We start from the raw sequence: 26,655 nt of genomic DNA on the forward strand, positions 1-26,655 counted from the left end.
CCTTCAATATTATCTTCATATATTTAAATATAGCTATCATGCACTACTTAAGGTTCTTTTCTGTGAGCTAAACAAATCAATTCCCTAAGCCACTCTTCATAGGGCATAATTTCTAGCTTTTAACCATTTTTTGGTCATCCTTCTTTGGGCACGTTCCAGTTTGTCAATATTCTTCTTGTGAGCCTGACAACTCTTGTCAGTTCCTTTGGTACATCACAGGTCTTTCTTTTTGTTTTAGGGAGATAGCACACCTGTCAAGTCACCCTGTTAGGCCTGCAAACCATTGCTTCTGTTCCCCTCAGCAGAGAGTCCCCTATCACTTCCCTATATCTCCTTTGAGGTTAACCAAGAGCCCTTCCATGTGTTGAATCTTTATGTTATTAGCATATGTCACATTTCCCCATCTGTCTTTCCCATTTCCAACTAAAAGAAAAGAAAAGCAGAGAATAGGAAAATATAAGGCGCTGGCATATTTTCAGGAAATAGTCCCTATGTCATGATCAATAAACTACTGTCTATAAAAGAGGGTTTGATCTGGCCCATAGCCAGAAAACAAATCTGGGGCAGGGGGTGGGGTTGAAATCATTTTTTAAGCGACTCATGAAGAGTCCACAACACAAAATAATTTAAATTCTGTGACTCATTCTATATTTTATATAGACTTAATTAAATCAAATTTCTATTTTAGCTACAAAGGTTCAAGTCTTTAAAAAAACCTGAAAATGACTCTTAATTGCTCATTTAATGGTTAAAAAAGAATACCACAACACCTGTGGAAAACACCTGAAAACTGTGTCAATATAATTTGACAGAAATCAGGATCCATTAATACACTTGGATGGACAGTCAAGAGTGCAAGTCCAGTCAGTCTTTCTTGCCACATTGTGCTTCTTATGTATGTTTTCAAACATTTAAGAGTTGAAATGACCTTTCATTTGTAGCTGTTGACACTGGCAATGTTGCAGAAATCTGAAGAAGTTTCATAACGTTCGGAAAAAAACTGTCATCACAGACAAGACAAGATATGCTTCCAGTCCATTTGATATTTTTTTTCCTGCAGGTGTAATTTTTTTCCATTTTCTTCACCACAGGTCAAACTCTTCAAACAGTTTCTGTATCTTGAAGGCATTCATTGTAAAGTTTGATTACTTTGATTGTGATTTTCCTGCATGGCAGGGGGGTTGAACTAGAAGGCTCGTGTGGTCTCTTCCAACTCTATGATTCCATGAAAGTTCTTTGCACTTGTTCAAGTTGGATTTTAAATGGCCACAATTAATAGGGAGGAACACATGTAGTTCCTTGAACTAATTCCTATGCCTTGTAAACCTTTCTTGAAACTGACTGCAGAAAAAGTCCAGAAATGAGATTACACATTTAGCCTATAATATGTATTCCACTGGTGTTGGTTAAGTTGCCTGGATGTTGCTTTTACAAGTCTGCCTTGGACAGATGCGAGGAATCCTTACTTCTCTACCCATAGACTCCACCACTGATCTATTGTGTCAAACATTTGAAATTCTTTCACAGATTCTGTGTGCATCTCCCTGGCTTTTTCTAAGAAACTGTCAACATGTTGGAGATTACAGAAAATGTCCATATTGATCTTTGTAATGTTTTGTTAAGCTGAAGGGATGTTGACAGAAGCTTTCTTAGGATGTGTATGGTTACTACAAATTCAGCATTCAGAACAGCTAAAAGAAGGTGTTCAGCTTGGGAAGAAGTCTCACTGTTGTACAGAGGATTCTCTTTTAGTTCTTCAAATTTTCTCACCACCACACTGTACAGTTCAACAAAACATAAAACTGCATAAAAATATAAAACTGCAACCCAATGGGTTTCACAAAGCGGCAACAGGTTGTTTGCTTTTGATTCAGGGAAACAGTCTTTTATATTGTTGTTCAACAGTTCCAATCTGATGGATGATGCTCTGAAGAAAGTGCACAGAGATGATATGGTTCCTTGGCAGTTTCTGACATGTGGAATGCTGCAAGTCTTTGCTAAGGTGAGATTTAGTGAGGGGGCAATGCAGTGGATGTAGACAGTCATTGGATACTTCTGCAATATAATTACCTGTGCACCACTAATATGACCCCTCATATTAGTAGCTCCATCACAACCCTGTCCACACAATTATTGCAAGTTCAGCTCATTTTTTCCAGTGTTTTCAATATAATGCCTGCAAGTCCTTCACCTGTCATATCACTTAGCTTCACAAAGCCTATAAAGCTTTTTCTTATTCCTGCAGCTTCAGCATCAACGTACCTTGAATGCGATTTTCCTGCTTCTTGCCCGGGGGTTGGACTGGATGGCCCATGAGGTTTCTTCCAACTCAACGATTCTATGATTCAGTGATTCTAATAACTGTTCTGAGGTACTCACATCTAAAGTTTCATCTGCCAAAATAGCGGAACTCTGTGATGCACTGCATCTTTCAACATTCTGTATTTGATTTTTTTTGCTATTTTGTCTATTAGTTCTTTCTGTATTTGAGGACTAGTATAATGGCCATTCATAGCTGCAGTTTTGAGATTACTTTTCAGGTCAGTGTCTCCTGATGTGGCATGAGATCTCAACAAGGCCCTGAAATTACCATCATTGTGCAAGATTCTTCACAGGTAATAGGTCCTGAATCATTGCTTCCTCTTAAAACTAGTTCTTGTTGGCCACAATGCAGAATTGTTTTTACAATTGGCAGAAATTTATTTCTGTTTTCTTCTGCTTTCTTCTTATTTCCTTTAACATGATGACAGGTTACATCAAGACATTTTCCACTCTGAATTAGCAAGAAGTTTTCAGTCAAGTACAAGTTGCTTTGACGGTACTCTGTTTTTTGATGTCCATTGAGGACTTGTATTGTATCTTTCCATCACACAAATGGTTTAACAACCAATGCACCAAGCTTCTGATGATCACCTTTACCCCTAACTTCTCCTCCAAACACTACACAGCACTAAAAGATTGTATCTTGTACAGGAAATACATATCCTGGCAATGGAGACACCAAGAAGAGGATATTGGTCTTCAATATTTGGCTTTTTCTATTTTGCCATGAACTCAAAAACATTCAGTTGCTTTGATAGACATTTAGGTCTTCTCTGGAGTCAGGTGGATGAAAGGAAACACTAACCGCAACTACCAGGGCTTTAAGTCACAGAACAGCAGCTCAAACTAGCAGAACAATTGCACATTAAGACAGCTGTGTTTGGAAGGACCCACAGCTGCTCCAGTAGGAGTAGCAAGAAGGCAGACGTAAAAGAGAGCTCTGAAAGGGGGAAGAGCAAAAAAGCAGTGAAGTGACTACTTTCAGGTATTTTTATTTATAACATTTCAAAAAAAATTAAGATAATTATATGGGGTAAAAACAAATGAAACTCTATAATATAATCTATAATTGTGTTCAAATTTCATTTAAAACATTGAATAGAATCAGAGCTATAGCATTTTGAATGATCTCTTATACACATATTTTCACTTTAAATTGGAATGTCTAAAATTAAGATCTATGATCACACACATTATTAAATTTTAGAAACAATTAAAATATTTGTAATCTGGTACCTAGTCATTCAAAAATACTTGAAAGTTTTAGAGAAATTAAAGTGTAATTTTTTAAAGTTGTTCTCAAAGTTGTTATATACAAGAAAACATTGTAAATTGCATTTAAACTTAATTTTTTCTTATGGAATTTAATCTGGTGAGTCCAATTCTGATGTCGATTTTGGTGGATTACATCGTCTTCATGTTGAAAATGTTGGTTAAACATTAGTGACGTCAAAACCTGGTTGCTTTGACCATATGGCTATTGCTGCTATTGGAATGTAAATTTGTGGAAAGGTAGGTAATGATAGTGTGAATAAATTATCAAACTTCTGTTGAGATTATGAATGTAGTTCTGGAGGAACTCTAATTTTTGCTTCTCATAGATTTAGGCTCAGGATTAGGTCAATAAGTTTGCAGGGGGGGGGGGGTCAACCAGCTATGGCCTGGTTGCACAACGCAGGTCAGAATTACACTCGCACAGCAAGTGAGAGATACTGGTGTGTGCTATAAACTTAACTATTGCTAACTGCCATTTTTTTACTATCCTTCACTATCACTCAAATTTAACTTAATTACATGTGGATGAAGCATGCTATAATCTTAACACACACAACATGCACACATACTGACATTTGCTGATAGTCTGCCCGGCTCCTCTTTAGGAAAGATCCAGACCTATAGAACACCAAGGTTCATTTATCAAAGCATCTTAATTTCCTTTCTGTTCTAGCTAATCTTTGCCAACATGACAGGCAATGCTCTGTGAAAAGATGATGTGAATCAAAACAGAAGAAAATAGTCAACAGGCCTGTCACTCCCACACACAGTTCAGCAGGTGTTTATGAATCACCCTGCTCCTGAATCCACATTCCAAAACAGAGGAAATCCAGAATGTCACAGATGAAACAAATTGAGCCTCCAGTATCTGGAGGTTATGAATAAAGATGATGCAACCAGACAATTCTTGGGTGATGTTCAGATGTTACATCAATTCGATTAAGTAAACAAGTGAGAAAGTCAGTGTATCACATTGCCCTGTTCAACATCACTTTCTGTATGCTTTGAGTGATGGCAGTCAAGGGGTGGGATTAGCTCCGGGTGACATATCTAAAGTGGAAAGGTTGTGTGGACATATTCCAAACCTAGAAGAGATTTTCTTTTTCTGACTATCACTTGTCACATCAGAAAGGCACTGACCAAGTGGTTGCTTACTTCAACTAGATCATGTAGTACTTCAACAAGGCTCTGGTTTTAGGCAAATACATATCACAGCATCCTCTTCTTGACGACAGTGAAGTAGAGGTTTTCCTAAGTGAAGAACATGATCTTAAGTAGATTTACTCCAAAGGAAGCTGTACTGACTCCAGTGAGATTTCATTTATTCATTAGTAAATATTATAGAAGAGCTATATCATCACCATCATTAACAAAACCATCATTGTTGTGTTTACTTATATTATTTGTTTCTCTTAGAACTCAAGATAATTTTTAAAGTGCACATCACTTTTAAGTTTATCTTGAACACCATAGTCCTTTTTGGTAGAAGGCTTTTGGTACCGCCAGCAGAAAATGTTATGTACCTATTCCTTCCTTCCTGCTTAATTTTTTTCTATTTTTTTTACTTGGAAAAGGTAATGGAAACCCACAAGAACATTACAAATGGAAGGCATTACAGATAAAGTCCCTGGAAAATTCCATGACTGAATCATGTTTGTTAGATAAAATGTAATCTGGAAGCATTGTGCTTATAGTGCGGTCATAGTAGCTCTTAAGTGATGTGGTTCATATACAGTACAACCTCTCTATTTGAAGGATAAATGTTCCTGGACTTGCCATAAATGCAGAAAACCCTGAATAATAGTGAACTCTGTTGAAATGGAAGACTTTTGCTGCAAGTTACCATAAAGTCATACTGGAGGACCTCAAAAATCCCTACATGCTCTCTCATCTATCCCAATTATTTGTCTTCATCACCCCAAACTTGACTATTGTAGTTAGGGATCAAGTTGTCTAAGGGTACATTGTGAGTTTGTTGGTTTTGGTAAGATTTAAAGCAGAGACTTGTCCTTTCATTTATTCCACTGTTTCTCAACTTTCCTAATGCCGTGAGCTCTTGATACAGTTCCTCATGTTGTGGTGACCCCCAAACATAAAATTATTTTCATTGCTACTTTATCACTGTAATTTTGCTACTGTTATGAATCGTCATGATATACAGAATGATATACAGTATATCGTATCTGATATACAGGATGTATTTTCATTCACTGGACGAAATCTGGCACAAATACCTGATACACCAAAATCTGAATACAGGTGGGGTAGCAGGGATTGATTTTGTCATCTGGGAGTTGTAATTGCTGGGATTTATAGTTCACCTACAATCAAAGAGCATTTAGAACTCCACCAATGATGGAATTGAACCAAACTTGGCACACAGAACTCCCATGACCAACAGAAAATACTGGAAGGGTTTGAAGGGCATTGACATTGAGTTTTGGAGTTGTAGTTCACTACATCCAGAGAGCACGGTGAACTCAGACAATGATGGATCTGGACCAAACTTGGCACGAATACTCAATATGCCAAATGAGAACACTGGTGGAGTTTGGGGGAAATAGACCCTGACATTTGAGAGTTCTCGTTGCTGGGATTTATAGTTCACCTACAATCAAAGAGCATTCTAAACCCCACCAACGATACAATTGGGCCAAACCCGCATAACCAACTACGTTTTCTGGTGGTCTTTGGTGACCCCTCTGACACCCCCTCATGTCCCTCTCCCAGGGATTCTGATCCCCAGGTTGATAAATGCTGATTTATTCCATTAGATTTGGGGAGAGTTGCCTTTTGTACTATAATTCCTAGTAAGTGATCCTGGGAGTCACGGCGCAAAGAAGCAATTTTTCCTAGCATTCCCTATGCCAGCTCCCATTGGCACTCAAAGGAAGAGCTATATTATGAATTGTGTTTCTTTGTCCTTACCCCTGTTGCTTAACTTGAGGTTGTTTTTTTTTTAAAAGGAAACAATCAGCTTAAACATAAAAGCCCTGGAACACACATGCAAAACTCAAGATACAAGCAAGCCAGTAGCTCCGAGCTGTCATGTTTCAAACTGTTGTACAACTTAAAACTGAAAATCCTTGCTGACTTTCTGGCTTGCCTTAGTTGTTATATATAAAAATAAACCTCCTCGAGAAGACAGATTAGAGAGGCACCCAGAGAAATCTTATTTAGGCTTGTTTGTAAAGAAAATCAAAACTGGATTTGCATCTCTTTATGAGACTCGACAGCATATTGTATGGATAAACCGTTTTTGCCTGAAAGTTTGCATTTCTAATCAAGACAGAAGGCTTTTAACATTCTTGAAGATGCTTCACTGCTTCTCCTTCCACTGACCCAATAATTATTTCATAACCGAGCTAAGCAATTATAGGCAGATGCATCCAGTATTATCATATACTGTTAACTAGTGAACATGAATGCATGATAAAGAAATGTATGTAATTCCAAAACTTGCATATTCTTTAACTAAGAGCCCTTCCAGACAGGGCTCATATCCCAGGCCTTGTCAGATTTTTATCTGAGGTGTCCAAACCATGCCTCAAGACAAAGCAGGTAAACCCTGCTTTGTCCAGAATTATTTAGATACTCCATTAGATCCGGGCCTTCCTGAAAGGCTTAGTTTTAATGAGGAATGATCCCTGCAGGGATTCACTCCTGGGTAGTCCTGGTACTACCCACGGGTCCATCCCCACAGCCCACCTCGGTTCTTTGGGCTTCCAAAAGCCCGGAGGACCAAGTAGGGCAACCCCCCCCCAAAAGAACCCCCTTTAAAATAAAGGAAAACTTACTGGGTTGCCATTAGGCTTCCCTGCAGGCCACCTGGAACATACCAATGATGTGCCAAAAGACTGGCCGGGGTTCGCTCCCCCCCCCCCCACCTTCTGGTGCATCATTGGTACATTCCAGGAAGCCTGCAGAGATGCCTGATTTTTACTTTGTTTTAAAGATTTTTAGGGGGAGAATTGGGTGGCCTGATGCCATCCTGAAAGTTTTTGGGATGGCATGGGGACAGCCAACGGGCAAAGCCCATTTTCTCTCCAAGGTGTGGGGACTTGAATCCGCTTTGGAGTAGGTTTCACTTATGTGTGGAATCACCTTAAGATAGACTGGTCCAATAGATCTAGTTATCTTGGATATCAGGAAAAGGAGATTAACCTGTTGTGGGGACAGTGTTCAGTGATTTCCAGATATTATTGAATTGCAAGTCCCAAAAACTTTCACTAGCAGAGCCAATAATGAAGAATGCCAGGAGTTGCAGTCCAACAACATCTAGAGAACAACATGTTCCCTCTTTCCAGTGACTTAATATATTATGTTAAGGAGAGAACCCACCTTGGACCATGGTACGTACACATTACATATAGCTAGAGCCCCAGTCTCTGAACAGGAGTTTGGCTATCAGGTGAGACCATTAGGAGTGTTTTGTATAGGTGTATAGTGGGGGAGCGTTGAAGAGGAGGCCCAGAATTCTGTTTTAGTGACTACATAAGACTATTGATCATGGATTGTGAGGTATGTCTGTGTCCTTTCCAGAGAATGTGGGTAGTTCCACCTGCAGCAAATGCAAGCTGGTTGCCCTGTTGGAAGACAAAGTCCAGCAGCTTGAGAATATTAGGAAGCTTGATGTTTTCATGGGCATAGTGGAGCAGACTATCCTGGATGAAGAACACACTAGGGACATCGCTGAGGTGAAAGTCAGTTCCCAAATATAGGAGGTACATATTTGGAGGAAGGTAACACACAGAAATAGAAGGACCAAAGATTATTCTTTGCGTTTGGAGTTACAGAACCAGATTGAAGCTCCTTCCCTTATAAATGCTGATGAGTATCTAGAGCAACCATTACTTAGGGCTATACAAGCAGTTGGCCCAGTTCAGGCACTGCTACATGGCCATCTTGATGTCGAGCACGAATTTGGAAGCCCTGCCAAGGCAAAGACTAGCAAGACCCAGAAGGAGGATCAGCCACACCTGGCGAGACAGCAAGCACCAGAAAAAGATTTTCCCCTTATTTTCCCAAATAAAGTCTCACTGTCAATCTCATATTCCCCAGCTCGGACTACTTGGAAACATGGGACAGCATGAACTGTTCTGCTCCTGTTCTCCCTGTAGAAGCAACCACCTGGCATGACATGACTGTGTCCATCACACATCACCTGGAGTAATGTAGCATGTATGTTTGGAAAGGCTTACAATATTTATCATTTTTCTACTTTAGTGCAGATCCTGCATCCCTAACCCCCATGAATGTGGAGTACTAACTGCCTTAGAAATAGTAGAGCATTGTGTTTCCAGTGTAGATGAGCACGAATGACCACATTTATGCCTCAGAAATAAGAAATGCAGAGCAAGTGAGAAACTGATTTTGATTGAAATGACTCCTGTCTTTTTGAAATAAGTACTTCAAAGTAGTTGAGGCATGCTTTCATGTCCTTTGTCTGATTACTGTCTCTCAAAAAAGTGAGAAACTTAAAAAAAATGTTCACAATAACACTGTAACATGGCTGAATGTTTTGCCCTCCCTCCAACAATGCCTCCCAATCTGGCATCCTCAGATTTGTTGACTAAAATTCACCAGATTCCTGATTGTTGGCCAGGTTGGATAGAGCTGTGGCTGATTGGGTCTGGAGCTAACATCAACTGGTAACACTGGTCTTAAAGAAATTTCACTGGCTGTCAGTACACTTCTAGCCTGAATTCGAAGTGCCACTGCTAACATTTAATGCCCTTATCCTTTTATATCCCTATGAAAGATTGCCTGGCAGAGCCCTCTTTTCGATTCCATCTATGTGGATAATATTTTCTGTGATGACATGGATAAGGACCTTGTCAGTTGTGGCAATGCAGTTGTAAAATGATGTCCACTTAGGAGTTTGATTTGTGCCAACATTGTTGCCTTTTCAATGCCAATACATACAATGAGGCTTTTTATTAAAGCCTTTGGGATTTAATGAATTGACCCAATATGTATATGTACAAAGTTTTAACAATTCTAACTTATCAGATTGTTTTGTATGTTCTCAGAGTAGAAATGACCTTTTCCTGTTTTACAGTTTAAATTATTTAAACTAAATGCATTGTATGCTTCTCTCTGATATTTTGTCAAATCAGGGTGTAATATAAATAATATACATAAAAAAGTGAGCTCGGCCTTTTCTCTCTCTACATATCCTTTCTTGCTGTTTCCTTCTTTCTCTCCCGCTGCCTTCCCTCCTAATAGGCTGTATGGAAGGGGCTACTTGCTCTTCCTGAAGTTTCACCTTTGAAATAGTTTTTGAAATTAACCCAAGGGTTGTATGAGTTCAAGCTAAGAGCCACAGGCAGCCCAGGAATCAAAGGCTCCTCACCTCTGTTGTAGAAAAGAAGAAAAATGAGTAACTTCTAGAAGTGTGCTACTTTTTGAGTCATGGCACCTCACTTTCCAAGAGGATACATGATCAATGCCTAACATCATGATTAAAGGGCTGTAAGTACTACTATACTATAGGCAATCACGCATGGTCGAATATTATTGTCTTCCAAGGGTAGAGTCAGTACAAAATGCCCTCTGACACACAGTATCTCACCCTTCCATTGAAATTAATTCCCCATTGGTTGTCCGGTTTAATGTCTTTGCTTATTTTGTTGTACCCTGTGTTTATTTTATATTACTCTCCTTCTTTCTTTCAATATTTTATGGTATGTTATTTTATGTATTTTTTATGACTGTATGCTGTATTCGTTTTGCTTGTTGTAACTGCTGGGCTTGGCCTCATGTTAGCCGCCCTTCCATCTCCCCTTGGGGAGATGGAGGCAGGGTACAAATAAAGATGATGATGATGATGATTATTATTATTATTGTCTTGGTCATGGGTCCATAAGTGACTGTGGAGACCTATTCTGGATCCACATGTTGTTTCACAGTGAGGACATAGATTTCCAGGTGGAATGCGGTGACAACAAGGGCTTGCTTGATGTATCTTGTTCTTGGCATATTTCTCCTTTTGCCTTCTATTCGTGCCTCTTCAAAATCCATAGCACTGTTGGTAACAGCTGAACTCCAGTTACAACACTTGAGGGCCAGAGTTCCCCACTTCTTGGTGTTTATGGCATTGGCTCGAATCCCAGTGGTTCATTCCAGCAGAATAGCCCATTAAAACAATTGTTCAATAGTTTGTCAACACACAGGCAATTTCCATTTTTAATACATCTTCTCTAATGGGACTAGCAATAAGATTCAGACCATTTTGAATCTAAAAAGATGGGTACACAAATCTGCAATCCTTACCTAGGAGTGAGACCCATTGAACTAAAAGGGGTATAATAGCTGAATAATATATCAGGGAAAGCCCATTAATTATTGTAAAGCTTCAGTGTTCTCTAAAACAAACAATTTACCTTTAACACTGATTAGAGTCTATGCAAACACACACGAAGACATGGTTCATGGACTCCAACTTCTCTGGACCAGCGAAGAAAGATAAACAGCTTATGTAGCTCTATAAAGATAAAATATGTAAAGCACGGGGAATAATTGTGTACTTCATCAAAAAGGTGGATTTCTAAACATCCCAGAAAAAAGAAATTTCAGTGATATGTAATTTGTCAGAGCAAGGGTGCATCAACAAAGAGAATTTGAACCATACACAGATATAGAGAGACATGCCTACCTTCCTACCTTAATGGGTTTCAGTGAAATAATCACTTACAGAAGCCATCACTGTCCAAATGTATGTCTTAATGGTCTCACTGGGTATCTGGTCTTTCAGAGCAGAATTCGGCTTTCTTGCACTATTGCTTGATAAAGTTTTTTTCCCCCTCGGGCAAGTAATTTTGAATCCTGTATGACACCCTCCAACTGCAAGACCTGTGGTTCCAGCAATCCGCACTTGACAAAATATGTCCTCTTTTCAAATTTTCTAGGTTCACCAGACAATTTATGGTATGTTTCCACTAGAAGTTACCACAGAGTTGCCCTGTACAACCTAGCAAATTCCTAGAAAAGATAGCACTTTAGGGTTTTTCTGCATACTCAAGAGTGACTTTATGGCAATTTCCAGTGTAAGTTATTCATTTCAATAGGGTTTGCGATTATCCTGAGTTTCCTGTTTCCAAGATAATTTCAGAAACATATTCCCTGCAGATATGAGGATAATACTGCATTTGTTTGTCCACTGAAGCATGGAAAATTACTTTCTTAACCACAGTTGTGTTCAAAAAGAGTAACCTTATCGATCCTAAATGTGTATGGATGAGATTTTAGAGCCAGTGTCAGAGCATCTCAACAATAGTACTGGATCTCAGAACAACAGGAACCAGGCATGTAGCCGGGGGGGGGGGGGGGCTCGGGGGGCTTCAGCCCCCCCCCCCCAATTCTCATGGTGGTTCACGAAAAGGCCTTACTGGTGCATTATTTAAACTGTTATGTTTATTCATATCATGATCTGATCACCATACTCAATATATCCCATATATATCCCAGACTCAGCCCCCCCCCTGAAACTCATCCCCCCCCGACCCCCCCCCCCCGAAAAAAATTCAGCCTTTCCCGAAACGAAATCCTGGCTACGGGCCTGACAGGAACTGAAGTCCTGACCCAGTTTCTTGTATGTCATGGTGTACCTTTTCTCACAGTCAGCTCAAAGTGTTTTTCTGCCTCAGACAGAACAGCAAATGACATCCCCTCCAGCTACTCAGCTCAATGTATATGGTGCCCAAAGACAGCCATGTTGTTTTGGCTCATGAGACAGAAAATCCCAAAAGCACCTACTGCCATCTCTGACACTAAGGATGCCACAATAAATAAAAAGTTCTTAAACAAAACTCAAGTATTGTATTGCCCCAACTCCTGTTTATAGGATTGTTGTTGTTGACTATTGTTAAGCTGACTTTGACTTATGGTGAACCAATGAATAAGAAACTTCCAGGTTCTTCTATCGTCAACAGACCTGCTCAGATCCTACAGAGTCAGGGAACCCAGGGTGTTCTCCATGGAGTACATCTGTAATATGTTCTTCCTCTTTTCTTATTGCCTTCTGCTTCACCAAGCATTGTTGTCTTTTCTAGTGAGCCATATATTGTCATGATATGGCCAAAAGAGAATAGTCTTAGTTTAATCTCTGCTTCGCTTAGCGTTGTGGTGGCACAATGGGTTAAACTGTTGTGCCAGATAAACTGCTGACCTGAAGGTCGGTGGTTCAAATCTGCAAGACGGGATGAGCTCCCATCTGTCAACTTCATCTTCCCTTGTGGCGACATGAGAGGAGCCTCCCACAGGAAGGCAAAGCATCTAGGCGTCCCCTGGGCAATGTCCTTGCAGATGGCCAAGGACATTGTTATACCAACAATTGTCCATTGTTGGTATAACTCCTACAGAAGCTTCCTACCAGAAGCGCTTGCAGTTTCTCAAGTTGCTTCTGACAAGATAAAAAAAATCTTGGCTTCTAGGGAGAGTTCAGGTTTTGTTTGCTGTATGCACTTCGTATTTGTCTTTTAGCACTTTTCCCATCTATCCTGCTTGCTATTATATGTTCTGCTTTCCAGAGTTCCAGATAAAGCTCCCATATGCCTCTTGTCTGATCATGTTTTTAAGATGGTGATATGGAGATTGGGGTTTGAACCTTTTGCTGAGTTACAGCCCCATATAGTATTTCTGATTTCTAAGTAGGGTAGTAAAAGTTGGATAATGAAGAAAGCTGACAGAAGAGAAACAACTCATGTGCTGCTGGAGAAGACTTCTACAGATGCCCTGAACTGATGAATAAATGAGTCTGAAAGCAAATCAAAGCTGAACACTTACTAGAAACCAAGATGACTAAGTTGAGACTGTCATACTTTGGCCTGATCATGAAATGCCATGACTCCTTAGAAAAGACAGTAGCTCTTGGCAAAGTAGAAAAGAGGAAGAAAAGAAGAATGTATTCTAGGTGGATTGATCCAGTCAATAAAGCTACTGAATTTGCAAGGCCATTAATGAATGAGATGCTTGGAGGTCTCGCATTCAGAGGGTTACTATAAATCAACACCAACTTGATGGCAGATACAAAAATGACAACTGCTCCATCCTCGTCGTCCTGCATTATTTCATTTTAGAGTATAAATCATGGGTGAGGACTACCTTTTTATCTGGGCCACTATATTTTTGTCAAATCAATTCTGATCTGCTAGTGATTTTGCTGTTTGTTCTATTCCCAGAAGTCACCATTCAGTATAAAGGCAAGGCTTCCTATGTGCCTAAACTTTAAAGCTAAAGTGAAATTGGTGACAGCGCCATAGTTTATGTGTAGTCACCGGTGAGGTAATATCAATATAGCCCCATATGCACCCCATGTATACACACACTGCAGGACATTATCCATTGTTGGTATAACTCCTACACAAATGTTACAGGTCATTGTACTTTCAGGAACACAATCATAATTCTTGGAGATTCCATTCCTGAACTTTTTATCTGGAAACCTATCTTTATCTGGCTTTTAATCAGAGGGCAGATGACCATCTTTTGGAGGTGGTTTAATTGTGCTTTCCTGCATGGCAGGGGGTTGAACTAGATGGCCCATGTGGTCTCTTCTGACTTATATGATTCTATGATTCTATGAAACCAGCCTGTCTCTTTGGCAAAGTAATGCCATGCAAAAAATCCCTTTGGTTCCCATTTCCCACTCTGAATCTCTTTATGTTCCGGAGACTGTAGAACGAGCATTTGTTCCTTTCACAATCCCTACCAGATGTTGAACTTGTCTATAGTTCTCATTAGGCCACAGGAAATGCTTCACTGCACACAGTTACATTATAGGTACTACCAGCATTTATTTATTTTTTTGGGAAAAAAACCAAAACAGCTACTTGCTCCATTCTTCCAAAGGGAGATAAGAATTACTCTCAGGATGGTAAATCAGCTCTGGACCCATGCCATGGAGATGTTGCTGCAAGTTCTGGTTCAATCCATTTTTATGAACAACTTTACAGACTTCTTTGCTTAGAAAGCAGATGTCATGTCCTATAAAAATCTGCATGGGCAGCTCTTTATGTTACGCATTAACAGGATTAACCCCATCACCAACATTTCACAAATTTGGGTTGCAGAGTAGAATTTTTTTCTACCAAATGCATGATATTAGCAACTCACCAAATACAAAACATTTTCATTGTTGCTGCTTTTAACTTCAAGGAAAGTAAAACATTTCCAGTGGGGCATAACCAAAAGGATCTTCCAACAAATTTTGAATGTACTAGCTCAAAGTATATTATACTTCCCAATACTGTTTCCCTCTCGAGTTAATATTGCATGTGTTTACTTCATGTATATATTTCAAGGTATTGTTTGACAGCAGCTCCCAACATTCCTCCCGGTCATGCCAGTGAGGCCAATTGAACAACATCTGAACAACTGCATGATTTCTATTCCTGATGTAGTAAATCATCATCAGTTGCTTATATTATTGTATGGTGTTCTTTAAAAATATGCATTTGTTGTGGGGGCACAATGTTTTTGCTCTCCATATTACATTGTTTTTATTCGAATGCCTATCTGCAATTTGATTTTAGCTTATGCATGGGTCACCTGCAAGATGATGATGATGATACTTTATTTGTATTCTGCCCTGTCTTCCCAAAGGGACTCAGGGCAGATTCCAGTCACAAAAAAGCAAACATTCAATGCCTAAATGCAATAACAAAAACATTCAGTGCCTAAATACAATCATGTGTTGGTTGTATGTTGCACAAAGCACTGGTTGCAATGGTTGGACCTTGGTTGCACATCATAAGCATTCAATTGAATCTGTACATTCTGGGTGACAGAAGTGATCATGGATGTTGTCCTCAATATCATGCTATCTGCACAGTGCCAGCAGTGAGGTCAGCATTCAATTGTTCTGTATGACACTGGGCATCCATCAACCCTTCCTTCCAAGTTACATCTATATGCCTACACACAGTACAACTATTGCTTTATTATATACTGAATGTATATAGAGAAAAATCCTTTACAGCTGGATCATCCAAATAGACACAGTGCCAGTTGCAAGTCAGAATGATCCACTTACTAATGTTTTGCAAATAATACAGTCAAAACCACAATGTGCAATTGGAATCAGAGACATGGGATAGCCTTCTCTACACAACATAAAAACGGATCTAAAACATATACTTCTTGAACAATAGTGTTCTGCAAAGTACCAAGAAAGTATTTCCTAGAGAGCTGTTAGCATTAATAAGCACATTTCCTCTCTTGTGTTCAATGTTAACATTGTTTTTAAAGGGGCCTATATGAGTACCACTTTTCTCTTTATAATATTTTAAACACAGAAAGCATTCACCTTCTCTACTTGTTCAACATCTTATACCAGAGAGATGTCTTCAGCATTTCCATTTTATGGATAGAGAGGCAAGGCTCAAAGATCATAACAACTGAATTCAACCCATGAAGTAAAATATTTGAGAACAGAGACAATTGTCCAGGTCCAACTCGGAATTAAACTGTAAATATTTATAGCTTGTTTTGTAATTATTTGTATAGGGAATATTATGAGGCACTAAATCATTACATGCTAAAAATTGGATTCCAACAAAGAAGTTCTATGTGTGTGTGTTTTTCCTCTCTCATTTGAATCTAAATATAAATGTGGACTAAAGAGCTGCAATATAATTAGGGTTTCTGTATACAGCTGCCTATATGGCACAGTATGTAGCAAAAGTCAGGTTTGGTGTGTACGTGTGTGCGTAAAAGGTTCTGGTGTGGTCTCTTAAACATTACAAGGGCCAATGTGGCATGATTTGGCAAGAAGACAAGAGCATGCAAACTTAATTTCAGTAGTATTTTGGTATACAAAACTATACCAAATTGTGATCAATGAATACAATCTGGTGGAAACATCTCCTCCACAGAGCTTTTTGAAACTGAATAGGCATTTCACAATAGGACAGTTATGTGTGCCCATGCAAATTAAAGAAAACATAACATAAACTCTCTCTAGACAGCAGTGTATCAGCGAATCATTCTGATAAAAAATGAAAATTGGGAACTTCAATTGTAGCGCACTAAATGATCTTTTTTACACATTAAAAAACTAGCTGTAGTCATTCTTCCTAGATACACAGCCTACACAACCAATTTAATTAATTGCTTTCAGTGGTACTTTTACTGAACTCATTGTTGTTTTATTTTGCTTTATTTTTACAATTTTAATGTTTTCCAAAGACAATGAAAGTTTGCTAAAGGCCAGTTGAACACCACCAAGACCCAACCTTAGTATATGGAAGCTGGGGCTTTTCCAAGTACTTGAGGATGTATGTGCTATTCTGACATTAAAAACCCAGATATCTTTGATAAACAATTCAAGGTAATATCACTACATTTCATGGCATACTCTAATTTCAAGGCATGAAATCCTATCATCTTTGAAAGCATTTCAATGCACTCAACATACTATCAAGAAAAGGAAGCTGTGCTTTTGCCTTGCCTGCTAAGCTACAAAACAATTCAGCAAAAGCTATGGTTGCTATTTTGAAAACCAATTTTAAAACTTTCAGTCAATCAGAGAATCAGTAATAAGATAATAAATGTAACAAACGTTAACTCTGGATGACACATATCTGTTCAACCTGAAGGAAATTCAGACAGAATCCTGCTTCCTGCACAACATCATTGATACATAAAAATAATTAACTGGAACACCTTCAAATAGGATGTTGCTACTATCATTAGAGCTCATACAGTGAAATGGAGCTCATGAAAACATCTGTAAGCAAACCTGCCTTCCTCCTTTCATCCACAGCTGTTACAGAGAAGGCACAAGAAAGAATATCCTAAAATAACTATATGACAGAACCTGACTTTTTTTGTTAACATGTGGGTTTGCTTATTTATAAGGTTATATTTTTGGGGTGGAGATCGCCCCCTCCAATGTTTTTTAGTTGTTGCATTCTCATGTTTCTCTGATTTGGGGTCTGCATGGGGAGGGGTGAGTATTCAAGTTCACATGTGTGCCTCCATTTTTTTTCTTCCTAAAGTTGCCAAGTTGGAACATTTCCACTTCCCACAACTTCCTCCTTCTTTTCCTGCACACTTAGCAACTATCACAAAAAAATACAACAACCCAAGGGGGAAAAAATGAACACATTATAATCCACATTATAATACTTTCCCCATTCTGGAAGGGATAAGAAGGTTTGAGAAAGGCTTGGATTTCAATTCTTGGGGGTCCTGCTGGCTTGGAGGATTCTGGGAGATGGAGCCCAAAAGGGAAACATGGCCAACTCTGCACTATAAGGACTCTCTTAACCATGCTGGACAGAGGAATCTTGGAGCTGAACTCCAAAAATTATCAGAAAGGAAAGCTTGGAAAGTCATCCAGCCACTTTGTCTACAGCAGGGGTCCCCAGACTAAGGCCTGTGGGCCAGATGCAGCCCTCCAAAGTCATTTCCCCAACCCAGTGGTTCCCCACCTTTCCTTGATCAGAAACCACTTGACCAGGAACCACTTTGACCATGGGCCACTCTCCAACATTAGTACCAAAAGGGTTACGAATGGTTTTTGGTCAACTTTTAGATTTAGTTTGGTAATTTGGGGTGCTGATTCAGAAAATTGCATTGGATAGACCATATCAGCTCTAGTTTCTGATACAGAACATATGCCATCCAATAGTTGCCATCTGCTGTCCACAGAAAACCATATTAAATAAGCCTTGAGGTTTTGCAAGATCAATCACTCTCATTGTAACAATGTAGTAATGGTGAGGCCATGGACCATATTTTAGTTCTTGGGACCACTAGCTTGGGAACCACTGCCCTAAACTTTAGACTTAGGGTCACCCTATGTCTAAAATGACTTGAAGGCACACAACAGCATTCCTAATTAACTTGACTATCTCAGCAGCCAAAGGCAGGCCTAACGCTTCTCACTGAAAATCTGGAAGTTTGCATCAGTTAAAATTGTTCTTTGTTTTAAGAGTTGTATTGTTCTTTCATTTTTTTTTACTACAAATAAGTTTAAAAAGTAAGCGTGGACAGGTATTTGTTCATGCTTTTTTCAAGCTATAATCAAGCCCCTTGACAGTCTGAGGGGCTGTGAACCAGCAGTCTGCTCTAGACCCCGATCTAGAGCAGGTCTGGGCAAACTTTGGCCCTCCAGGTGTTTTGGACTCCAGCTCTCACAATTCCTAACAGTCTCAGGCCCTTTACTTTTCAAGTGGTCTCTGGTCAAGTGGTTCCTGGTCACAGTGGTTCCTGGTCAAGTGGCCGCTGGTCAAAGTGGTCCCTGGTCAAAAGTGCTCCTTGGTCAAAGTGGATCCAGGTCAAGGTGGTCCCTGGTCAAAGTGGTCCCTGGTCCAAGTGCTCCCTGGTCAAGTGGTCCGTGGCCATAGTGGTAACTGGGCAAAGTGGTCCCTGGTCAAGTGGTCCCTGCTCAAGTGTTGCCTGGTCAGAGTGGCCCCTGCTCAAAGTGGTCTCTGGTCAAAGTAGTCCCTGGGGAACTTTTCTTAGAAGAGGGAGGCAGGATGGGGGAAGATTTCGGTGGAGGAGGCGAGGAGGCCACTTGACCCTCCCTCCCGAGGCACCCTTTGCCTCCCTTGCTCCCAAGACCCCCTCTGCCCCGGGGAGCCCCCTCCTCCCTCCCTCCTCCCTCACTCACCTGCTCGGGCCCTTGGAAGCAGATCCTGCAGAGCGGGGTGCGCATCCCACTGTCCAAGCTGCTGCCCAGGGAGTAGCGGTCCTCGGCCGCCTTGCCTTTGCAGAAGTCCTCGGAGGAGGCGCTGCTCATCATGGAGACGGGGGGCTCGCCCTCTCCCGCGGGGGGCCCCCACTCCTCTTCGGGGGGGCTGCCGGCCCCCGCCGCCCCTCCTCCTGCCCCTCCGCCTCCCCCGGCGCCCCCCGCCGCCCTCCAGGGCCCCCGCCGCCCTCCATGGAGCAAGAGCGTGTTGTTGTTGGACGCCTGGCAGCAGCCCGAGGCCGGGTCGCCACTGTTCATGGGCGGGAGGGGCGGGGGCGCGGGGGGTCTCCGCAGGAGGAAGACCTTCAGGTCATTGAAGAGCATGCGGCAGCGGCACTTGAGGAGGCCCTGGGGGCGCAACATGGGGCTGGGCAGCAGCGGCAGTCCGGAGCAGAGGGACCATAAGACCACCGCGCCGGGTGGCAGGAACATGTATGGGCCTTCTCTGGCGAAGCGGCGCCGAGCGGGAGAGAGAGAGAGAGAGAGAGAGAGAGAGAGAGAGCGGGGGAAAGAGCCGGGCGGGCGGGCGGGCGGCCTGCAGGGGGCGCGCGAGAGCAAGGGGGCCCGGCCGAGAAGCGCCTCAGGGAGAGCTCGCCGTTGGAGCCAGGCTCAAAACACACCAAGCCCACTTGGCAAGGAGCTCTTCAGCAATTACAATAATTTTTGATTCCTTTATTGTCCCTTCCTACACACAAAAAGGGTGTTGACTTTTCAACTTTCTCTTTCTTCCCCACTATATATATATATTTAAAGAAATTCCACTTCTTGAGCTTGTTTAAAAGTAAACACAAAATCTCAAGGGAAGCCGGGCTTCTGCAGCCAAAAACATGCTTGGTTTTCCTCCTCCTGAGCACCAAAATGGGTTGACTTTTCAACCTCCTCCACTTCCCCGCGTCTACTTGTATATAAAAGAAGGCTAACAATTCAACTTTTCGTTTGTTTCAAACGCAAAATCTCAAGGGAAGCAAGGCTTCGAGACCCAACATGCTCGGTGGGCGGAAGGAAACAGCCTGGAGGGGATTTTCTAAGCCTCGGCAACTCCAAAGGGGAGAGGAAAGGGAGATTCAAGTCCCCGGCAGACTTAGTATGGAAAGGATATATACATTTTACAAAAGGACAACAACAGTATTTGGCATGTCAAGTATTTCCTCTTATTACTAGCTTTTAAATCCAGTTTTGGGGGAAAATATGATTCTAACAGAGCAGAGGAGTCAGAAAGGCAAGAAAAAAAATAGTTCGTAGTATCAAAATCGCGGTTCGTGAGCCAAAAAACCCCCCGAATTTCTTGGGAAAGTGAGGGAACACACCCTCCGGAGGTTAAATCCTCAAGAAAAATGGAAATATTCTCCATAGAAATCCCCAAAGTCCGGAAAGGAAGTATTCAAGGAGCTGGAGTCGGGTTCCCAAAGGCGCTGGATTCCGGTTCCGAGAACTCTCTGGACCGCAGGCCAACATCTTCCCACCAAAAAGGAGGCGATGAGGAGAGGTCTTCGTTTTTCCTTCCTGAAGGGGAAAAGAAGGCGCCACAGAGGAAGGTGGGGAGAAAAGACCGTGGAGAGGGGTCTTAGTTCTTCCTCAACTCCTTCTCGCTCATGAGAAAGGGAAGGCTGCTCCAAAGCGTTGAGGTGGAAGGAGTAGAAGAAGGGGAGGCGAGGAAGGCGGCCCAGAGGAAGAGGTTGCAGAGAGAGGGGCTTCAGGAGGGGAGGGAAGGCAAGGCGGGCCTCCTCTCCCCCTCGTCACGCTCCTCGCCTTCCCTTCCACCGAACAAGGACGTCACCAAACGCATCGAGAGGCTGGAGGGGAGCCAAGAAGGACTGGGCGCCTTCCTCGCCGGGGCTACGGAAGCCTGGCCTTGGCGACCCGCTTCACCCTCCTCTTCCTCCTCTTCCTCCTCCTCCTTTCCCCCGCTCCTCCACCTCCTCCTTCTCCTCCTCCTCCTCTTTCTCCTCCTCCTCCTCCTCCTCTTTCTCTGACGGTTGTTTTCGCTCAATGGCATTGACGCTCAACCATGGCAGGGCTCGGGCATCGAAGGGGGAGGAAGAAGAAGAGGACGACGACGACGACGAAAGGGAGGAAGGCTGACAACAACGCCGACGACGGTGGGGCCCTCCTCGCTGGGCGGAGAAAGCAGGACAGCAGGCTGGCTTAGGAAGACAAAAGCAGGCTGTAGGGAAGAGGAAGAGGAGGAGGAGGAGGAGGAGGCCTTTCGCTTGGGGATTTGGTGCCTCTCCTCCTCCGCCGCCTTCTCCTCCTCCTCCTCCTCTCGCCCATCCGATGATGTGGCTGTTGCTACCTCCTTAGGAGGCAATGGGAAAGGAGGAGAGTTTTGCGGCGCAAAAGGGGGAGGGGGAAGGAGGGGGTATGTGGAAGGAGGGAGGAAGGGAGGGGTGGGACGTGGCGTTTTCCCCTTCCTCCTCTTCCCCCTCCCTTCCTCGTCTATCCTTAAATAAATAAAGCGGGAAGAGGCGGAGTAAGAGAGGGCTTGGAAAGGGAAAGGTTGTTGCTGCCCAGCCTGGCTTTTTCCCCCCTCCGCCCCCGGGGCTGAGAGAAAGGGAGGTCTTGCCTAGACTCTCCCAAAAGACACGCAATGGTAGAGGTGAGAAGCGAGAGAGCTCGAGAGCTCGAGAGAAGGGAGCGGGCAGAGTCAGGGCCGCAGCATGAGTTTCAGCACCAAGCGCCGCTGGACAGCTCCCTTCCCGGCTCGGCGCGTCAAAGTGCTGCGAGTCTGACGCAACCAGCAAAGACGAGGGAGGGAGGGAGGGAAGAGAGAGGGAGAAGCAGGCGCCTGCCTAAAGGTGCATCTACACTACTGCCACGGCTCAAGGCTATGGATTCCTAGGAGGAGAAGTTTGATGGTGCAGCAGCACTCTCTGGCAAAAGAGGAAAGGATGGGGAGTCCATCTCCTTACTGGGTTATTGTAAAGAAGCTTGCCCCAACCGGGTGCCCCCCCCCCCCCCATGTGTCAGACTGCAAACAGCACCATCCTCGTCCAGCCATTGGTATGCTGATGGAACTCACAGGGACACTTAAAGCTTTAGAAATAATGCCCTTTGAGATCACATCAATATCCATGACTCAGTACTATGTAGAATCATGGGAGTTGGAGTTCTGCAGCTTAGCTGCCACAAAGGGCTGGTGCCTCCTCAGACTACAACTCTCAGGATTCCATAACATAAAGTGGAATCAAACTACATTTATTCAATTGTGCAGATCAGTGGTTCCCAACCTTTTTTTGACCAGGGATCACTTGACCAGGGACCATTTTGACCAGGACCACTTGACCAGGGACCACTTTGATCAGGGACCACTTTGACCAGGAACCACTTGACCAGGCACCATTTGACCAGCAACCACTTGATCAGGGACCACTTGACCAGGGACACTTTGACCAGGGATACTTGACCAGGGACCACTTTGACCAGGACCACTTGACCAGGGACCACTTTGGCCAGGAACCACTTTGACCAGGAACCACTTGACCAGCAACCACTTAATCAGGGACTACTATTTCACCAGGGACTATGTTGATCAGAGACCACTTTGACCAGGGACCACTTCACCAGGGACCACTTTGACTAGGAACCACTTGATCAGAGACCACTTTGACCAGGGACCACTTTGACCAAGGACTTCTTGCCTATTTGCCTAAGAAAACCTTGTAAAATTCATGGTATCATCAACAATCAATAGGTGACTTAAAGACACACGTGCTGATATTCAAGCAATCCATTTTGTTGCTTGAATTTAAATGTGTATTACTTTTAACACTCAGAAAATAAATGCTATTTCTTGGTTTAGGTTAAATCATTATCTAGACAACATGTACAATCCTATTTCCAGATTTTAAACAGGGTAAGTAGAAAATGTGGAACCTCTGAGAAATTTTTGTCCAATGAAGCATCAGGCTAGATGCCTGATGGAACTGATTAAATACATTTCTGCCCACTGTCATTAACTGGGCCTGCAAGTGGGGATCTGGGCCAAGGATTTGTTTCTCATCCTATGTAACAATTACTCAATTTGCTCTAGAATGAGGTTAATTTTTAAACGAAGACCACAAGATTTTCTATTAAACAGCACTTCAGTCTCCTCTAGATTGCATTTCAGTTTGTTTGTCCTCATCTAGGCCAAAATTTCTACTGCAGACACCAGTTCAGAAAAGCCACCGCCTCCTTCACCTTTTCTAAAAGCATTGCCTTTTAGCTGCTCTCCTGAGGCCATTTTATCACAAAGCAGCTAACCCACATTTTCTGCTTAGTGAAAGCTCAAGGGAGAGCCAAAGGCAACATCAGCTTCCTGCTGAAAATGTCTATATGAGGTACACTAGGAAATGTACACTTGTCATTTGCAACCTATACATGCATGCGTTATCATAATAAAAGAGAATTGTCTGTTTGAATTCATGGAAAAGAATTCCATCCACTCCAACCCCCTCCTTCCCTCCCTCCTTCTTTCCCTGCCTCCCTTTCTCTACTTCCCCTCCTTCTCCTTCCTTTACTTCTTTACCTCCTTCCCTTCCCTCCTTCCTTTCCCTCCCTCCTTCCTCCCTTCCTTACCTTTTCTCCCACTCCTCCCTTCCCTTCCTTTCTTCCCTTCCTTTTCTCTCCCCCACTCGCCAGCTTCATCCTCCTTTATTAAATCTACAGTGTAGATGCACCCCTCTCACACTGCCATGTAAAATCCAGATTATCTACTTAGAACTGGATTATATGGCAGTGTAGACACACACACACTCACTCACACACACACACACACACATTTATGAATGGATGTTGGATGACTGGCTGATTATATATATATATATATATATATATATATATATATCTTTATATTACACACACACACACATATATAATTGTTTTATATATATTACTATATAATATAATGTTACTATTTTATATTACTATATTAAATAGACTCATAGAATGGAGTTACAAGGGACTCTACTAAGGTATTGGGGAGAACAGGCAGGAAGGAAGGAGAGAAGAAAGGAGGGAGGGAAAAGAGGAAGGAATGGAGGGAAAGGGGGAAGGAAGGAAAGAGAGAAGGAGTGAGGGAAAGAAGGAGGGAGGGAAAGAAAGAGGGAAGGAAGGAGAGAAGGAAAGAAAGAAAGAGGTACCAAAGGAAGGAAGGAAGGAAGGAAGGAAGGAAGGAAGGAAGGAAGGAAGGAAGGAAGGAGAAAAGGAAATAAAAAGTGAATGAAGTAAGAAAAGAGGGAAGGAAGGAGACAAAGTAGAGAAAGGGGAAGGGAAAGAAGGAGAGAGAGAAAGAAGGATGGAACCAAAGAGCGAAGGAAGGAAGGAAAGAAAGAGGTAGAGAAGGAAGAAAGGAGAGAAAGGGAAAGGAGAATAAAAGGGGGAAGGAATAGGTAGGTACCTCTCTTTCATAATAGTCCAGATAGCTACCTCTGCTCTGAAAATTCTTACTATAGTCCACAGCAACGCGTGGCAGAGCACAGCTAGTATTAATAATAAAATTTCATAGAGTATAGGTTTAGGGCTTTTGAGAAGTTTGTTTCTCTTCCTTTGTAGTTTTTTTCCTTTGCTATATAATATCAACAAATTAATAATTAACCATTTTTCTGTCAATTTCTCTGTTTTTTTTTGCTACAAGGGATCCTAGTAGTCTTCCTTGGACTCCAGAACCCCAATTAACGAGAGAACAGTTTTTCATACCCAAGAGCTGAGAGACACCTGAGAAATCTTTTTGACAGTTTGAGGCTAGCGGCAAGGCAAAGTCCTACCATCAAGGAAGAAACCAGGCCAGATTCAAAGGTTACTGAAAGGTTACCTGGGTCTACTTCTCCCTTTGCGAGAAAAGCAATCAATGGGCTTTGCTGAAAAACAGCATGAAGCAGATTCTAGGCTTCTGCATCGTTCCCTCATTAAGACTAGAGCAAAACAAAAACAAAACCCAATTGCTCAGCACAGCCAAATAAAAACAGCATGCACACTTAATTTACTGCAAATACGTTACAGATCAAACTGCTGGAAAGTTTAAAATGTTTCATCACTGCAGGCTGCTACATCACTGGGAATCAGGGTTTTTTTTTTTTTTTTGTCTTTCATAGTAAATCACAGTCATTCAGTGCCTCCAGAAATATATCAAGAATTCTATGCATTGTAATTCAGTCACACAGCACAATTGCAACAGTTCAATCACATTTTAACTACCACTTTTCTGTACTATTTGGAGGATTTTTTTGTTATGGAACTAGAGTTATAGTACAGGGATTCTCTACTAAAGTCATAGAATTACAAGAGTTGAAAGAGACCATCCAGTTCAATCCTCTGCCAAGAAGCAGGAAAATTACATTCAAAACATTCCTGACAGATGGCCATCCAGCCTCTGTTTAAAAGCATCCAAAGAAGGAGCTTCCACACTCCAGGGCAGAGTGTACCACTACTGAACAGCTCTCGCAGTTAGGAAGTTCTTCCTAATGTTCAGATGGAATCTCCTTCTTTGTAGTTTGAAGCCATTGTTTCCAGTCCTAGTCTCCAGGACAGCAGAAAACAAGTCTACCCCATCCACCCTATGACTTCCCCCCACATATTTATACATGGCCATCATGTCTCTTCTCAGCCTTCTCTTCTGCAGGCTAAACATGCCCAGCTCTTTAAGCCACTCCTCATAGGGCTTGTTCTCCAGACCCCTGATCATTTGAGTCGCCCTCCTCTGGACACATTCCACCTTGTCAACATCTCCCTTCAATTGTGGTGCCCAGAATTGGGCACAGTATTCCAGATGTGGTCTAACCAAGGCAGAATAGAGGGGTAGCATGACTTCCCTGGCTCTAGACACTAGACTCCTATTGATGTAGGCCAAAATCCCACTGGCTTTTTAGCTGCTGCATGACATTGTTGGATCCTGTTTAACTTGTTGTCCACAAGGACTCCAAGATCTTTTCCACACATACTGCTGTTGAGCCAGGCATCCCCCATTCTATATCTTTGCATTTCCTTTTTCTGCCTAAGTGGAAAAAAGCTAAGTATCTCCACAAACTACAAATCCCAGGATTCTATAGGATCAGCCTGGAGTAACTATGAAACTGCTATAATTATGCAATATTTAGTCTATTGTAAGAGCATCGTCAAGTAGAGAGGAAGTAAGGCATACAGTAGGACTCTGGAAGAGTCATTAGCATTTGTTTTAATAGTGGATTTCCCAGGTATATGATAAAACTCAATTGCTCCATAGATGTGGAAAAAGTTACTGTGTTTGATGCCTTTAAAAGTGGTGTAGTCAAAGTAATGTAGAGTAGGTTTGTTGACATCTATCACCCATGACATTTACATGAAACCTTCATGATTAGAGGCAATGGATGAGGGACATTACAAAGGGCTCTTTTGTCTTGCTCTAT

General features: G+C 42.1%; 1 protein-coding gene across 2 annotated transcripts in view; it reads right to left on the bottom strand.

Annotated features, from left to right (window-relative positions):
* MARCHF4 (membrane associated ring-CH-type finger 4) overlaps positions 1-22,003 on the bottom strand; it is a 137,612-nt gene extending 115,609 nt beyond the window's left edge. For both annotated transcript variants that reach the window (XM_060773915.2, XM_060773909.2), the window contains exon 1: positions 19,217-22,003. In XM_060773915.2, the coding sequence (XP_060629898.2) occupies positions 19,217-19,726 (510 nt within the window). In that variant the 5' untranslated portion in view covers positions 19,727-22,003. The remainder of the gene's footprint in view (positions 1-19,216) is intronic.
* Positions 22,004-26,655: the final 4,652 nt, after the last annotated feature.

This window comes from Anolis sagrei, chromosome 1, assembly GCF_037176765.1.
Source record: "Anolis sagrei isolate rAnoSag1 chromosome 1, rAnoSag1.mat, whole genome shotgun sequence".
Lineage (NCBI taxonomy): Eukaryota > Metazoa > Chordata > Lepidosauria > Squamata > Dactyloidae > Anolis > Anolis sagrei.